Consider the following 18,582-nt stretch of genomic DNA (forward strand, 5'->3'; position numbering starts at 1 on the left):
TTTGAGTGAGTTCTGAGTTTCTGAGCCGTTCGTTTTCTGCTCTTGACTTCTTTTCATTAAACTTTAATGACACTCCTAAATCTACCCCTTTGCCTGCGCATACATGCAAATTCGCTCACTCACACACACACACTCGCACACACTCGCACGCACCCTGACCCACATACACACACACACACTCACATGCACGCACACAGAAACACACACACACACACTCACATGCACGCACACAGAAACACACACACACACACACACACACACACACACACACACACACACACACACATTCATTCATACATACTGTACATACATGCATGCACGCACGCACACACTCACATACACACTCGTGTGCACAGACACTCAAACACACACACACACACACCAGCACCCCGGTGCGGAGCCCCATACCCCTACCCGCTTTACGTAACTCAGCAGGCAGGCAGCGTGCGGAGGGCTGCGGCTCAAATGGAGGATCTGAGCCCTGGGCGGCCTGGACAAGCCAAGCGGAAGACTTACTCACACTTCACTGGCCACCACAGAGAGAGAGAGGGAGAGAGAGAGGGAGAGAGAAGAAAAGAAAAGAGAGAGGGACAACTTGTGCTTGTGCTTTCTCGTTCTTTGTTAGGAAGCCGACTGAGCCTACTTATGCGTGCTGTCAAACTCGGGTCGCGCAGACACACACAAGCGCACACACACACTCTCACACACACACACACACTCATCTGTACAGTTTGCAAACAGTTTGGGTTTGTTTTCACAGATGATTTTTTGCCTTGTGTTTCAGGCGTTTCTTGAGGTGTTTTAAGCCTCACCTGTCAACCCCTTGGTTAATGAAGCACACATCATTGCCTTGATGAGGACCCTCACACCATGGCGAATTTAGTCGCCGTTAAAGTTTATAGTTCACCATTGGTAAAGTCATCGGAGGGAACAAAAACGTCTTCCTTCGTTAGTTCTTATTGTTCGGTCCTCCCACCTTCCTCCTCTTCGCGGGCTTTACCGTCCTTTTTCCCGCTTCTGAACTCGTTCGTTTTCCGCACATTTTATAAGAACCTTTTAGGGCGTTGCTTTTCATGTCGCGTTATTCACGCCCAGCCGCCCCCTGCCTCTCTGATGTCACTTCCTCCGCTGGGGTTACATAATGGGCACCAGGTCGCGTGTGTGCGTAGTTCACTGTTGTTGTGTGTGTCGGGGGGCAATCTGCGCTTGCGTCTGCGGTCCCGCCATTTTGTGTTCTGGTTACTGTAAATGGGCGGGGTGCGTGGGAGGGAGGACTCAAAATGGAGGAGGAGGAAGAGGAGGAGATGCGTCACATGGAGTCAGTCGTGGCGCAGTGAGGCACTGTGATGTACACACTGCGCTGTATCCCATTCTAAAATGTGGAGTCCGTTTAGAGGCGATCACTTATTACTTTGTTAGTAGTTGGGATTTTAGACTCAGAAACCCTTGTGTACTTTTGTTGATGTTTGTCTTGTGTTTGTGTTCACTTAAGTGATGTAAACATTGCACATATACTATGCATTTACATGTTGAAGTGTCAACACCTTTGTCTTGAAATGCGGTTCTGAGTATATCACATGACTAACTGTCATCATGGCTTAGTGCAAGTTATATAAGGTTGAGCCTCTCTCTCTCCATCTCCATCTCTAGCTCTGCCCTCCCCTCCTGTACTAAAAAACACACACACACACACACACACACACACACACCACTGTCATACACCCCACACACACCAGAAATAGCTAAGCTATTTATGTCCCATGCGTGACAATAACACACGTTCCTAATCTTTACACACACTCAATGAATCATCCACACAGGTTTGTTCTTTTTTGCTTTCTATCAATTTTCTTCTTTTCTCACTCTCACTCTCACTCAAGCAACATCACTGTCCAACCCGCATCTCTTTCTCCAACACACACACACACACACATACATCAACATACTCACAGCTACGTGTTAATTTAGTTTTTTCTCTCGTTAAAAATTCAACAACAAATTCTCCGTCGTGGTAATTCACAGCCTTTTGTAAGTGGCCATGTTTGTGTTTGTCACGTTTGTTTTTGTCACCTATATGTTGCCGTCTGTCCGTGATGGTTAGATAATATCTGGGTTATCTGTGCAAATCCCATGTGTACAGCAGTCAAAGAACATCCAACAAAGCCCCCCACCCCACGCTGTGCCCTCTCATACACATCCATACACTCAGTCGCACACACACACACACACGCACACAAACACACAAAAGTACACATGAAACAAGTACAAAATGTACTAGGTCAGTAGTTTACGTGCGGGGCACGAGAACCCCCACCCTCACCACTACCCTTCGCCCTGACCCTCCAGCCTCGCCCGCTTCCCATTGGCTGAAAAAGAGGGATTGGGCAGCTAGACATTGGCCGAGACGAGGACGGATCTGCTCCCGAGCTGTGATTGGTGCTCTGGCAAAGGGCGTAGCAGTAAGCTGTTTACGCCCGGCGCTCCTCATCTCCAAGCATCTGCTCGATGGACGGGAAGAGAGGCGGAGAAGGGCGAGGGATGAGAGGATGGGAGGATGAGAGGATGGGAAACAATGGAGAGGCCACAGCTGCACTTACAGTAGAGGCGGCAGAGGCAGAGGCAGACCAACGGCCAACTTCCCAGTTTGGGAGCCGTGCCTCAAAACACTCCTGGTTGACGGAACATTGTGGTGTAAATCATTTGCGTCACGAGTCTCCCCGGGGCGTCTTTAACTGTGCGCTTGGTGTCAACTCCATCAGTTCATCTACCCATCACACCTTTGCCTCCTCCATTACAGTAACCCAACATGGGGCTGCAACAACCGATAAAATGGCCAACTTTCGTGGCTGTTCTCCCTTTTTAAATCCCCCACCTCATCACCAGACCCCCAGACCCCCTGTTGCTTCCCCTTTCGGCCCCCAAAACCTAACGAGGGCCCACTGCTAACCTCTGACCCCTCTCCATAGGCCCCTAGCCTTGCTCCTATGTTGAGCCACGGGACAAATGTGTTACACCACAGGGGGGAGGCCATTATTTGTATACCAGTTAGAATGATTGGCATTTGACCATAGAATGAAGTTGCTGAGTCGAATCCTGTGTAGGATGACTGAAAAAAAAGTTTCTTTTGTAATGGCTTTATTTCTTTTGACCCTGATATTAGATTTGAATTTCAGAATTTCATTAGAAGTTAAACATTGCTTAAAAAATGTAATGTAAATTGTATAATATTAATGTAAAAAAAAAGAAAACCAGCGTTGAATAAGTAATTATTAGTAATAAGCTATTGAAATTAACAAGCGTAGATTTGTTGGTGCCATTCGTATCAGTACTGTGGGTTTATATAAGAGGCACCAGCCATCAAACTTGCAGGCGCCTGCGTAGCTTTGCTCCATCCCGTTCTCCCTGTTGTGTGGATGGATTTCAGGTTGCGCTTTTGTCTGTCGTGTGTGTATTTTTATCCTGCAATGTTTGACCACAAGTCTGAGCGTTTTGGGTTTTTTAAGGTTTGGCCCGCCCCTCAATGTTTGCGGTACCGTAAACGGTTGGGTCTTGCCAGCCTCCGGCCAGTAGCCTGTGTGTGCGTCAGTGTGCCCGTGGCGCGCATGCGTGCCGCAGCGTGTTTTTGTATCTTTGCATCCATGCGTGGGTGTGCACGTGTGGTCGGCCATGTTGTACTTTGGCAGCGCGCTATGGTGTGTGTGTGTGTGTGTGTGTGTGCGTGCGAAAGCGCGCGCAAGTGAGTGTGAGCGTGCTGTGCATCGGCCTACACTGATGCGTAGCGACAGGAGGAACATGGGGCGGGCGCAGTGCTTGCTCTTAACCATACCTAAGAGCAGAGGAGGAGAGACGCAGGGAAAACAAAGATGGGATCAGTGGAGAGACAATGGGAGAAATGAGAGAAAGAGAATGTGGGGTGCAGAGGGGGGGCGTTGAGACTAATCAAATCTCGTTATGAGCCCATCCTCTTGACAGCCCCCAAATATAAAGGCAGGATGCCAAACATATCCCCATATGAGGGGTCTACTGATCAGATTCTGGAGAAGTGACTGAGTGACAGGTATAATGGATTCCCCTCTCCTCATCTAACAACAATAACAAAGAGCAGATAAGGGAGTCAGCTGGGGAGGTGGCTGGCTGCACCCATTTGGAGATCCTCCTGAAGTCAGACGCAGAGCGACAGATAGAGGGAGGCGGTCCTCTAAAGGGTGTGTGGTCCGTATCGGAGCGCCTCATTGGCTGGGTGCAGTAATCTCTGTTGTCTGTTTACATAACCGTGCCGACGGAGAGGCTTGCCTGGGCCGTGACGTCACGGCTTTGCCCCACGCCTTTCGCCCTGCCCATTCACTGAACAGGGAGTGACAAGCTTAGCAGAGGCTCAGTAGGAGCACAATTGGCAACACACAGATACACACAGACACACACACACGCACACACACACTCACTCACTCACTTACTCAGGGCACAGGAGTCGGACCCCCTTTGGTGTCACGCCCCTTCCGAACTCTCTTTTTTTTGGGGAGGTCAGTGTGTGCGTGTGTGTGTGTGTGTGTGTGTGTGTGTGTGTGTGAGACGGACCGTACTGCTGTGCAGCCCAGGGGTTGCAGGGTCGTTAGGTGGCTTTAGGGTGCAGGGGGGTGGGGGGTTGTTGTGGTTAGCCGTTCGAGAGCTGCCGGATCCATAGCCGCCGCGGCTGTGGGTGTTTTTCGGTGTCGGAACGCTAACCGCCATCTACCTCAATGAGAGAGAAGGAGCCGGTGGAGACCCGGGGCCACAGGGACAGCATGGCCATGAAGGTGCTCTTCTGGGAGCTGGAGCAGCGGCTGATGAGGTAAAACAAACAAAAATACTCCTCCACGTGTGTGCTGTTGCGTGCCACCGACCACAGTTGGCCTAGGGAGAGAGAATGAAGGAATGATGTACAAATGAATGAACGAGTGGTTAGGTGGTGATATTGGTAGAGAAGTTTGTGCAAGCTTGAGCAAGTTCATCGGAGGGGCGTAGGTTGAAAGGTCTAAGATTACATCTCACCTGTCAGGCTAAACTGTTGTTTTTCTTTCGCTCTCTCTCTCTCTCTCTCTCTCTCTGTGTGTGTGTGTATTTTGAGTTGGGGGTTTGATGTTGTCACGTGGTGATCTACAGCTAGGGTAAACATCATATTCTCATGTGCCTTTGTTCTGTTAGTGGTAGTTGCCCAGTGGCGCGTTTCCTTTTCCACAGGTAAATCTACAGAGCACCTTGGTTCAGTGCAGTGCTGCTAATTACTTGGGTGTGAACGCTGTAAATCCCCCATTGAGAGAGGTGTGCTACCTGCCCTCACCAGAGGCTAAACTGGCTGTTTGAATTGAGCATGCATGAGAAGGTTCAAGCTGCAAGCATGTGTGTTCAGATTTATGAAATGTCAAAGTTTGTGTGAAAGTGGGTGGGATGGGTGAGTTTTGAATGGAGGTAAAATGGCTCGTTTGTGCAATTTGCAATTTTTTTTTTTAAACAACGTGGTCAAATTAATACACGCTTTCACCGAGCTTGAAAGAGTGAAAGGATCGTTTCTCAGCGCCACAATGGGTTGGTGTCTCACACCATCCTTTAACAAAAACAATCTGCTCAGATTTCAAAAGCGAGTTCACATCATTGTGTCTTCCCTTGACCCCTCTGTCTTAACCTTTGACCCAACCAATAACAAGTTTAGGCAAAGGGTTGTGTTTTTGAGCTCTGAGTCGGAATGGATGCCCCGGGCGGTGACGTCGCAAGTCTCTCAAACCACGTCAGGATCAGACCAGACTAGTCAATGTCCAGCCTACATCATGCACACAACCCCCATCAATTCACATCCTTCAGTCTGGAGCTTGTTATCTTTTTTTTTTTGTGTGTTTTTCTTTCTCCCCATTTTTTTTTTTTTAAAAGAACCAAACAAAAACACCAGGCTTTGAAAGCATGGCAGATATGCAACTGACCATGAACTCCAGTTCCTCCTCATCAGCCGCCCATCGATTCTCACTGATGAGCTTCATGAGGAGATCTTCTGAATGAACCCAGCTTGATTCCTGTCAAATCTAGTCCCTGTTCAAACAAACCCAACCCATGGAAGAACACACTCCGCAGCCAAACGCCACAGTGTGCAGCTCTCCACATGTGTGTGCTGCAGGAGTCTGTGTGTGTGTATATATATAGATGTGTTGGAGCGTCCCAAGATGCTCTCCTGTGCTACTGAACAACAGGAGCTCGTTGAGAGGCTTAGCCTGCAGTGTTTAATTTGATTGGGATGAGTCATCTATTTATGTGAAGAACACCTATAATGAGCTGCCCTGGCCTGTAGAGATGTCCTCATACATATGTTTATGTGTACACACACACAAACACACACACACACACACACAAACACACACTCTGACGCACATGGAAGGGCTACCCTAGTTGATACCTCTTCACGTTCAGTACTGCTTGCCTGAATCACAACCATTATATCTGGAGAGACATCACACATATGTATGAACACACACGTGCAGTAGCCACCCAAGCAGGTGCCTCTCCACGTTCCCTACCTCTTCCATGGCTGATCACCACCATTATATCTCTAGAAAATAACACCTGTGTACAAGAGCTTCTCTCCAACAGTTACTCCAGCACTCTTGGAGCAGGGCTCTAAACTTTTCTACACCTTGTCTCAGCACAATTTCCTGTTGGGTCAAATCTGTCTTTCTGGAGGGGCTGCGTCCCTTTTTGTCGCACTCAGCAAACCTGCCTCTTCCCCCTCAAACCTGCCTGCGTATTATGCCGTGGTCTGCAACACAGAGAGCGCTGATTGAAATGCCAACCCATTTATCAGCCACTCAGCGCTGGCCCCTCTTTTGGGCGTTTACTAAGCCCAACAAGATTAGCTGTGTGTCCAAACAAATGATGTCGTCTTTCTGACCCTCTTAAGCCAAAAACGAACAGCGTTTGATCAGTGCTTCCCCTTAGAGTTAAGTCTTCACTCATAACGATCTAGATGACATAATCTACTTAAACCACAGTGATGACAGATTTTTTCCAAACCTCTTTGTGCAATACCAGTCTGTCAATCTGGTGAATTGCCTTCACTGACCATTGTAATACCACAGTAATATCTTCCTAGAAGATGCTTCAGTGGGTCTCTATCATGAGTTGACAGGAAGCAGTCTGTCCTCACCGTCAGGACTTGAGGAATCCTTTCCTGTGCTGGTAGAGTTAATGGGCCCCTTTGTTGAGATGTACACAGAGACCTGCCCACACCAGAGGAGGAAATAACTCTCCCCTAATCTCCTCAGTATTTGCCATCCACTAGAGGAGATATGATTCAGGTCTTGCATTTTGTATGACCAGTCCCACTTCCAGTGGTCACTGGGCCAGCTCAATCTGTCATCTGGGTGCCAGAAGGCCTTTTCTTTTACTACATGCATGAGTGTTGTAATCCTCACACCACACTGTAATCAGCAGGAACAAACAATGTATGCACACAGATATATAAACTAGATTTGACCTTTACATATATCCTGCCATCATTCCTGTGTGTGCAGCTTTCAACACACGCTGTTTTTTTGGTTGTACTTTATATGAAGCACAAGATGTATTTATTGGGCAGGGAACCATTTTTTTTCTAGTTTTAATTACCACTCTAGATTACCAGTAGCTTCTTATTAGTCAAAATCCGCTTACACAATGTACTTTAATAGGACTGATATTAAAACTTTATCCTACGGGGGTCGTAAGGATTGGTTGACCCACGTAAGGCAACCAATGAGCATCGGTGATGTGCCTAATCCTTCATGATCGCTTGTGGAAGGTGAGCGGTCCAATGGGATTCGCTAAATTACCTTAACTGCGTAAACAGCGCTGCTGTGCCCTAATTGTGTTCCGCTGACCGAACCAGAGTGGCGTGATTTGTGAGGAGGTAATTATTCTGTAAATGAATGAGTGAAGTTGAGGAGATAGGCAGAAGTAAGGATGTCCCCAGTGAATCGAGCGAGTGAATTTTATTTCTCAAGACAAATAATAAACTGCAAGCCCTCAGTTTGTCGTTGAGAACAAAGGAAACGTGATTTACCCCTGTCAATAACGTGCATAGGGTCATGTATCAGTAACACAACTATAGAACAGTGTGTCCCTTTCTGACTCGAAGCGTAAATAATGCTCCGTCACCGATGTATAGCATGTCGTTTCACACAGACTCACAGATGTTGAACACATCTTTACCATTTTATCGGTTCTGTGCTAATGTATTCTCGCCAAAAGTTTATGGGTGTTTTTTTATGGGATGACCGTTCGAGTTTGGCAAGTGAGCTGTTCCTCAGAAATGTAAGTAGGTGAACATAGGCTACATCACTGTCAGTGACGGCATTGAACTTATAAGAACAACCGCCAGAGGGCGTTTTGTTTTCAGGACGCTTACATAAACCACAGTGCCTGCCTTACACCTGCACGAATAAAATCACTTTTATCCCCAGGAAACACCGTATTCTCGCTAGATTATAATGCAGTATACTCGAATATCAGCCTTTAATCAATATATATTTCCAAAGGTATTATTTTTTTATTTTAATTGTAATCATCCAGTATTCTTGCAGTGTATTTGCCGGTCGGTCATGAATGTCGTAGTTTCCTATTATTAGTTTAAGCGTGAGAAAAATACGGGTGTTGAAATGTCTTCATTTGCAAACAGTGGAAGTCACGCATTCCGTCCAGTTCTCCCCAGTTTCGTGATGGGCAGTTTGAATGTAGGCTATTAAACTGAATGCCTTGGGCAGCTGCCTGGTGGGGGCGTCACCCATATAGATTAGTCAAGTAGTCTAACTTCACAGCCAATGGCGCTTCCCTGTCTGCTGTTATGTTTGAATAAATTATGCAAATGTTCGGGAGTCCGCAGACTTGCAGTGAAGCAGAGCATAGAGTCCCGGACTCTTGTCATTGCCGCTCTGATGTGCCGAGCCTCTCTGCTCTCCATTGTAATTTCGCCCCAGCGGCTGATGCACTACCCCTTTTTTTAAAGAATGTGAATAATGATTTTGTATTCTTGATCTATTTTTACACGCGGGTGTTTTTTCTACTCATGGGTGGAATACAATGAATGCTCCATGTTACACGGTGGCGATGGACCTTAGTGTTTGCCAGTTGCGGAATTTTTCTATATCGCTTTTGTCGTCTGTTCTGGGCACTGAAAATTCCTCACCCGTCAGACTTGACAATAGGTAAATATACATGTATCTCACTAGAAAGCATTTGTACTGCAAATAGCAACACAGCATACGGTTCCAGTTTGTGGTCACTTTTGAATGAATGAATGAACCAGTCATCGGTTTTCACAAGATGTGTAGTTTACATTTATTCAATACGATGCTCGTCAGGAAAGCTCTTATTTTCAGTTTGAGTAAACTCCAGCGTAAAAGGGCTGTATCATTGTTGTCTGCCAGCACGACTGGTGCATTTGTCATAGACGTGCCAATATCACCCAATGGCTGCCTCAGTAGCCTGGGCATAACGCTATTAAGTGGAAAAACCCTAAATTGCGCTGCAGACAAGCGGTTTCATTTTCTATACCATAGATTATTTCTTTGAAATGTCCCCCTATTCAAGCTTTTTCGGGATCGTCTATGTTTAGCGGTTTGTTGATCTTACTCTTGATTGACTGAAAATATCCCGCAAAACTATGAGGAATACGTCGGATTATTTGTTCCATATATTTTTCACCTATGTCAGCTTCTTGGTCTTCTATGTCAAGCGGCTGATTTATTATTTCTTTTTCTTGACAGAGAGAAAAATACCCCTTATGGAGTTATGCAATGGTGTAGGCAAATTCAATGAGACATCGCTCACTGAAAATGCGGGGATTGGATGAGAATGAATGAACATTATGAGCCCAGAGAATATGCATTAATTCGTCCCTTGTTTCTTTTCTCCCTACAGTTCTTCGGGTGCCAGTGTGGTGGCCATAGACAATAAAATCGAGCAAGCCATGGTAAGTGCCTGTTCAACATTCACCAGAATTTATTTCTCTGATCTTTCTTCTTATCTTTTTCATTTAGTCTTGGGTTTAGGATGCTTATGTAGCTCCATGCGCGCTCAGTCTACTACAAATCGCCACAGATTTATCTGTGTGTTTACTGCCAGCATTACGTAATTGTACGGTGCATAACACCAACTAGATCTATGGTACTCGGTGTTAATGTGTTAGTCTGGATCTTTTCGAGGTCTATTTTTGTATGGCTGGATCTGTCTGGGTGTACTAAACAAATCTTAAGTGACTGATCATCTGTGCCTAGAGAGGTCTTAGCTTTATGTAGGCCTACATCTTTTTGAATGTTCTCCGTTGACTTACTGTAACACACGTGATTACTTTTACAATAGGCTCAAATGGTTTCGGTTTCGTTTGATTTTTGCTGATATGCAAGGTAGCCTACCATGCAAGCCGTTGTAATATCAGTAGATGTTGCACAGCCTTTGTACCACCAGACAGGTGTTTGACCCGTAGATTTGGGATTAGTCTTTTACGCGCTAGAATGTCTTCAGTTTAGTGATCTAGCCAGAATTATCATGTGAATTATGAAGAAAAAGAACCTTTCAGTGAAGTTTGGCGAAGTTCTTGGAACAGTTTTATTGTTGTTGGACTTGAGACTGAGCGTCTGTGCGTGTTCGTTGGCTGCTGTTGCTAGGCAAAGTGAGCGCCATACTGTAGACGGACCCGGTATAAATAACTTGGCAGTGGATAGGCTCCTCCCCGTGGAAGCAGGAACATTTTGTTCTTGTTTGACTCTCCTGCCGGCAGAGTCTCAGTGAAAAGAGATGCACAGATTGCACAGCATCCAAATGCCTCTACACATTTTACCTCCCCATAACACACCACACCAACCTCCCAGGGTATTTGTAAACTTCTGACATTGGTGCACTGCCCACAATATTGGCACAGTATTAAGTCTTGATGTTATGTTATCTTATGTTTGAAATTTTGATAATTTTTGGAGGAGGGTGGGCTCAGTGCTGTTGTATAATGGGCTACTGCTGGAGTTGCTTTGAATGTTTAAAAAGACGTTTAAAAAGACAGTTGGATGAGGTTGAGGCAAAAAACTGAAGTTTCTTCCGCTAAGTTACAATTGATTCTATTGTTGCTAAGCCCGAATCCTTTAGCTTGCTAGCTGTTACAGATTCTGTGCTTGCTAGTTTTCCAGATAACATGTTATTTAACCATGGAATTAATTGCTTTTACACTACTTGGAAAATTGAGAGAATACGTTTATTTTGTTCATTCAATAGCCTTTCAATCAAACGTTAGTTACTACGGTTGTTATATTTACCATTCAAAGTTTCAAGAGCATTGATATAGATTGGGACTGAAACTGTTTTACCTGATCTACTTCATTGGTGTCCCATAACAAATATTGGGACACCTGCCAGCCAATCAGAAAAGAGTATTTTTTGTCTCTTGGAGTATAAATTATTATAATGTATATTTAATGCTCTCTTTATTCTCTCTCTCTCTCTCTCTCTCCGAATCAGGACCTGGTAAAGAGTCACCTGATGTACGCAGTGCGGGAGGAAGTCGAGGTGCTCAAGGAGCAGATCAAGGAGCTCATCGACAGGAACTCCCAGTTGGAGCAGGAGAACAACTTGCTGAAGAACCTGGCCAGCCCTGAGCAGCTGGCCCAGTTCCAGGCGCAGGTGCAGACAGGCTCCCCCACCTCGGCCACCCAACCTGGGGTCCTGGGAGGGCCTCAGGCCCCCGCACAGAACCTCCCACCCCCCAACCAGGGCACAGGCCCTAGCGCCTAACTCTGGCCCCATGAGAGAGAAGAGATGAGGAGGAGGAGGAGGGGGAGGAGGAAGACCAAGACCAAGACCAGGAGGGGAGTAGGAGGGTGAAGTTGCTTGGATGGAATGGCGGACATCCATTGGAAGAGATACACACAAAAATCCTACACTATACTGTGAACTGACTCAACTTTTTAAACATACGAGATGTGCCACAATCACAGAGGACAGAGGAGGAGGGCTAGCTGGTCGTGGAAATCGGACGCAAACTGGCTGTTCTTTTTTTTTTTTTATTGATTATTGGTCAATGTACATTTTTTGTTGACTTTTTTTTTTCCCATTATGTCTTTTTTTTGTTTGTTTCTTTGCACATATTTAATCGTCAGAGCTGTCGACTTGGCTGCGTCGGTGCTCTACATTCAGGAGCTTTATTTGCCTCTGACAATCAGTGACGGCGACGTGACTGCATGCCGACTGAGCCAGTAGCCACAGATGCTGGGTGGGGGCTCGGGAGAGTCCGAGACGAACAATCCCCCACTGAATCTGGGCTGGGTGCAGGAGAAAAAAAAAATCACAGCTCGCATGTGAAAGGGGCTTTTTTTTGTGTTCCTGAAAACAAAGAGAAAAGACGAGAGAAAAAAATGACGTTGACGCTCTCAACAGTGACTCTGGAAATTGTGCTGTTGTTGCCACATTTGCCCTTCCATTTTTTATAGTGTTATGTTTTCCTTTTGTTTAGTTTTTGTTAATGTTAATTTTTCCTAGCTGTGTTTAATAAAAGGACAAGCACTTTCTTGTAGGAGACTAACCCAGAAAATGAGAGAAGACGTGCAAATCAAGGACCATTTAGTTTAAGACGCCCATCTGGAATGGGGGGTGGTTCAGTTGGGTGCAGAACCATAGTTACTTTTTTTTTTTAAACAAACAAAAACAAACAAAAACTCCACTCACCTTAGACATCAATTTCCCCAATGGGGGGTGGCGTTAACCTTGCATAGTTATGCTTCAGTGTTGCAACTTTGATATTGTCATTCCTTCCCTGTGAAGTCAAGACACTCATACTCTTAAACAGGGATCTAAGAGGGGATTGAAATGTGGGGGCGCCCGCACACTTTGAGGTGAAATGTATGGGTGGGGAGGGTGTTTCACTAACAGTGCTAGTGAGATTTGTATGTATTTTTGGTGTGTAATAATTGTATGTGGTCTGCAAGAGCGTGAATAGCAGGAGAAGAAAAAGACTTCCACACTCTATGGATTGGACAGATACCTGTACAGTTGATCATGGGGAATAACGGAGCACAACATGACTGCGACGACGCAGCACACAAAACGGACTTTCACTGACGACAACAGGAATTACTTTTGCACTGGTCCTCAACACAGTTGTTCACATAAGTTATTATGTGTGGGAATCCATGCAAGAAAGAATATGTACTGCCTTACTGCTTCAAGCACTCTGGATGTACTGCAAACCAATTTATCTCGATACTCAACGCTACACAGATCTCCGAAGTGATTACGCATCTTGTCAGACCTCAATATTTCGTGCATGTTATGCCCCCCCCCCCCCAACCACACCAGAAATGTGACGTAATACAATTGCACTAAACAGTTGCACCTCGACTTTAATAAAATGAAAATAAACTCAAAAAGGAATCTCCTGTGATCTCTTCTCCCTTTCTTCCCATTCATAGTTGGTGTAGTGTTGATGGTTGATGTGGTAAATGCGAGTCACATCACTGCAGTGCTTTGATTGGACAGTGTTCTCCACACCCCCGATTGCCCCGCCCCCTGTGGCCCTCACGTGTTAATACATGCTGGGATTATCCCGCCTCAAACTGGTTTGCCAGTAGGGTAACTGACAATGGATGACTCGATTTAACCACTGCATAATACTGATAGAAACGGCCTGTATGCATTCATTTTGTGCACCTATACACACACATACATCTACATATATTTTATATTTTCCCTATGCCTTAACATAGACACTAATGGAGATGGGTTTTATTAAGAGGATTGATTCCAGTAGCCTAATCTATAGGGATAGTTTATACACTGTCATCAGCCTGACTCTTCACTGAACTCTATGCAGAATTCTCTGTAAACGTTAAGCATAAGGTGACCTAGTCTTCTGTAGGATTGTAAGTCGTATCCAAACATTGTGCCAATGCCTTCTAGGGATACTGTGCCCTTCATGTGCAGTTAATGTGGCCAAACATTGGTCATGTATTCTCCTTTGTTTTTGCTTTAGAAGAAAAAGTTACACATTTTTCCCTAAATACATGATCCCGTGCTAAAACAGGCCTAGGCCACATTGAGCTGGCGAGACGTCTGACTTCTGAGCTTTGACTGCTAATCCGGCTCCGAGGGTGCACATAGCTTTCACAAATCCCTTCCATGGCGTCATCAAGGAACAGAACATTACACCTGCATCAGGTGCTCCACGTGCCAAAGTTACTGATGGATAAAAGTATTGAGCCGACGGGTTCCAATGGCAGATTTGAAAAAGGACAAATAGTGGATACAAAGGATCTTCCTGAAAGCAGGGTGAGGCCTCAAATAAAACAGATTTTTACAATTATCAAAAATATACTTGACATATCGTGCCCCTAATGTTAATGTAAAGTAATACACAATTATATTACATACAGTTACAATAACACACAGTATCTATTCAGGTAAAGTAGGCATAACTCTTGTTATTGCTTCTCTTGTTGCGTAACTTTGTATAGGGAATCCATACTGTGCTGGGTCTGCTTCCCTCTCCATTTTCCCCCCCGAACCTCCATTAACCCTATGGCTGAATGGGGACATGCTGCTGCATGCTAAGCAGAGGGCCAAGTTCACTCGTTTTTGGGCTGTTGCGGACAAACGGATACCAACAAGCCGAGCGCGTGCGCACTACAACCTTATTGTACTGAGCGCATGCACACTACTGCACGCTCAGTTTTGCAGATGCGCAGTGAATGTCCGTAGGGCCACAACATTATGCTGCAGCACGAAAGTACGGACCGTGCGGATGGCGAATTTTGCGTCATCTGCACCGTGCGGAGAACGTGTCCGCAGAAGTCCACCAAAAGCTGATATTTGAAACTAGGGATGCACCGATACCACTTTTTTACAAACCGATACGAGTACGAGTATTTTTATTTGTGTACTTGCCGATACCGAGTACCGATACCGATACTTCTTAGATTTGGTCTCCATGAAAGTGCAATTAATTTGGAGGCAGATTTTATTTTATCCTCTGCAGATTATGTCAAGCCTATTGTACAAAATTAACAGAAGGCTATCCCAAGCCAAAAATAAACAGAGCTTTCTGGTTTTAACACACAAAAAAAGCCTTCAAACAGACAATATCATCATATTAGACAAAATGCAAATATAACCTGATAAAGGCAATTCAATTTGCTGCATAGTTAACAACACAGTCTGCTTAACAAAAAGTGAACAGAACTATTACTGGATTAGCACAAGAGCACATTTCAGTTACAAAAGGATCAGAAGAATCTCCTGCTCAAGTACACAAACAATCACTTAACCTATGTGGCACAGTCTTTCTCTCTACCTCTCTCTCTCTGTGTGTGCGTGCGCGTTTTTTTCTTTTGCAAGACGTCAGTTAAGATTGGTTACTTCGGTCTTGCGCCACTAGCATCAGTGAACTCTGTGTACTTAGCACTATGGTGTCTTCAGGAGTTTAATCAAATTGCTTGTGTTAAACAAAGTACTTTCCTTTCCGCCCCTCGACACCGTAGCAGTGCAGATCTTACACTGTGCCTTACTCCTGTCGTCGTCATTTATCTTAAAATTAGCCCAAATCGCCGTTAAGGCAGCATAACGGAATTGCTAATCGCTAACGAGATGCTAGCAGCTAAATTTAGCGAAACCTGTATACTGAAATACTTTGACACTATGACAAACTTTCCTAACACAGTCAAACATCAAGCAAATGCAACACAAGACGGCAAATACGCTACTTACTAGTCTGGCAGAGAGTGGTAGGACAGGTAGGACAATAAATCACATTTTGTGTCAGCATAGCCCGGCCAGTTTGATGCAGTGAAATACTGATGAGTGGTATCGGTGCTTGGTATCGGCAATTCAAAACGAGTACGAGTACGAGTATTTTAACGAAGTATCGGCACCGATACTGGTATCGGTATCAGTGCATCCCTATTTGAAACCCATATCTCCGCAAGCATGAGATGTTGTATAGGCCAGGGGACGCAGAAACGACTTGCCTGATCTGTCCTCCTTTTTGGGGGAGAATATCAGATTTAAGTTAAGTTGAGTTAAGTTGAGTTAAGACCTGCAAAAAAGGGTGGAAAACATCTGCTTTAAGGGTTACATCACACCAGCATAAAAGGAAAACATTTCTCATTGGCTTTACATCTACTTTCCCAACTGAAGTGCTACAGGTAAATTAACTCGGGGTTTCTGTGCCATGTGCGAGACAGGCTGATGGCCTTCTGCAAAGCTGTTTACATTTAGTCATTTAGCAGACGCTTTTGTCCAAAGTTACGTGCAAGGGAGAGAAAATTCAAGCTACGAGCTGGTATTGTGTAACAATAAATACTATTTTACATAAGAATTAGAAGAAGAAAAAGTGCAGGAATGTAACTGCTGTAAGGGCAACCAACGTGGAGCTACGAATGAGAACAGTCTTTGCCATGCTTGCACAGGCGGTAGTGCCAAACGACGATCATCAGACAAGCGCAGCATCCTGGGGGTAACATTTTCCCTTACAAGAGCATTTAAGTTTCTCGCCCACTGCAAGGAAATATATAGTATTTGGGAGTAACGGAATAAATGTTTAAATATTTAGAATACAGCATACGAGGAACTGTATTCAGATATAGTTAGGCAACAATTTAAATCGGTGGTAATCAGCATACAGTAGGCTAACACTCGAAGGGATTACTTTTTTAATCGTCATTAGAGGCTACTCAAATATTTTCTTAACTCAGCGTTTCTCAAACCAACACTGGTCCGCGAGGAGGAAACTGCCACAGTCAATGCTCTGTGTTTCTATCACTTGCCTGGTCCCCGCACTCTTAACTAAACCTCTTTGTAACATTTTATTCTTGCTGACTGAGTTGCGTGTTCAAAGCAAGCAAGTCTGTTTGCCTTTTTAAGGAAATTAGAAAGATGCTCACTGTATTATTTCTTGCCAAAACATGTTTTTAAATTAAGTCTGATTTGTTAGGTTAGAGGTCAGCCTATATTGTGTAAAAGCTGTTCAGGTTCTGATACATTCTCTAATAATAGCCTAAATAAAAACCTCTCCAGTTTGTGTTGGGAATGTGAAATCAGTTAATCATGTTGTAGGCCAATAAATCCAGCCAGCAAGTTGTATGCCACTCATGGGTCCAGATTTCTTGACACAGTGTTCTACAAAAAGGTATGTCCCTTTTCAATTAAGTTTATTAATGTATTTATTTATTTATATATTATGGGCATTGTTTGTTTTGTAGAAATGTATGTGCAGACAAAACATTGCTGTTCTTTGATAGGTTGATAGGTTCTTTGATACAAATGATGTTAATAATATTTAATGGACACATAGGGATAGGCCTGTTATAATTGGCACATATTAATAATAATATCTCTATCCTTACTGTGGTGGACCTTACAAACTCAATGTCTGACATAACTGTTTCATCCACAGCTAATAAAATGTCAGACAATGCTGACGTAATCCTAAGCATTTCGAATATGTTACTCACCTTGAGTTCTCTAATGGAATATGACAATTTAGGACATGCATTCAGTAATCTGTAGTGGAACACATTTTAAACGTAACCCTTCCAACACTTAAGATAAAGGAGATGTGCATTGACCGTGGGTTAATTTTTAACAGAGTCGTTGCCGGTATGTGAGTTACAGACATAAGCCACTGTGAGCTGAACACACAGAGAGCTTTTCTAAGGACTTATCCAGGTCTTCCTGTTTACTTCGCAGCGGACGGCTCCAAGGAGAAATAGCTTGTCAGATCTCCCAAGCAGAGCTCCAGTGCGTCAGTAAACAGGAAATCTGTCACATAAATAAATGTGAATAAACATTTACAGAATGTATGAGCAGAGAGCGTCTCCAACACGCAAGGACGAATTAAATATCCAAATGTAGCCTTTGTTTAGTGTCATTAACCTTTAAAAGCAGATTTAAAAGTGTCATGGTTTTTGTCTCTAATCTTTGCGGGGACATGATCATTGAGCTGTGTTTTCATGGAGAGGTTTGATTTAACCAATGTATGTCTTGTAAGTCTTTTGGAAATGTGAAGATCACTCTAAAAGAAGTAACTGAAATATTAATTTGATGTGATCACTGAAATACCAGGCCTCAAGAGACTCACAAATGTCAGCACCCAGCCACCCACCACACCCCACCCAACACACACACACACCCCACCCCACACACACGCACACACCCCACCCCACACACACGCACACACCCCACCCCACACACACGCACACACCCCACCCCACACACACGCACACCGCCCCACATACACACACACCGCCCCCCAACCCCAGACACACATACAGACACAAACGCTCGGGCTACTTACAGTCTGACATCACAGACGTCTGAGAGGACATTTAATTATACGCTGCAGACTCAATAACATGTCTGGCCTCATAACACTTCTCCATAACTCACAGGATCGAATCAGGACTATTAGAGTGAGGGCCGCGCAGAGCTCTCCATTCCAAGAGCCACAAGGAAAAACATAAATTACTAGGTTGTGACCTTGATAGACAAATCAATCTGGGGATTCAGGTTATTTTTATTTTGTTTCAGAAATGCAGCTAGTTAATGATTGAA

General features: G+C 44.6%; 1 protein-coding gene across 3 annotated transcripts in view; it reads left to right on the plus strand.

The window, feature by feature from the left end:
- The window catches only part of LOC105893354 (TSC22 domain family protein 1-like), a 34,361-nt gene extending 20,955 nt beyond the window's left edge, over nt 1-13,406 (plus strand). The window contains exons 1-3 of one of the 3 annotated variants that reach the window (XM_031558128.2): nt 4,295-4,828; nt 9,916-9,967; nt 11,503-13,406. In XM_031558128.2, the coding sequence (XP_031413988.1) occupies nt 4,737-4,828; nt 9,916-9,967; nt 11,503-11,775 (417 nt within the window). In that variant the 5' untranslated portion in view covers nt 4,295-4,736 and the 3' untranslated portion in view covers nt 11,776-13,406. The other 2 variants (XM_012819758.3, XM_031558127.2) reach the window with 2 other exon arrangements.
- The last annotated feature ends 5,176 nt before the right edge of the window (nt 13,407-18,582 follow it).

This window comes from Clupea harengus, chromosome 21, assembly GCF_900700415.2.
Source record: "Clupea harengus chromosome 21, Ch_v2.0.2, whole genome shotgun sequence".
In the NCBI taxonomy this organism is placed as follows: domain Eukaryota; kingdom Metazoa; phylum Chordata; class Actinopteri; order Clupeiformes; family Clupeidae; genus Clupea; species Clupea harengus.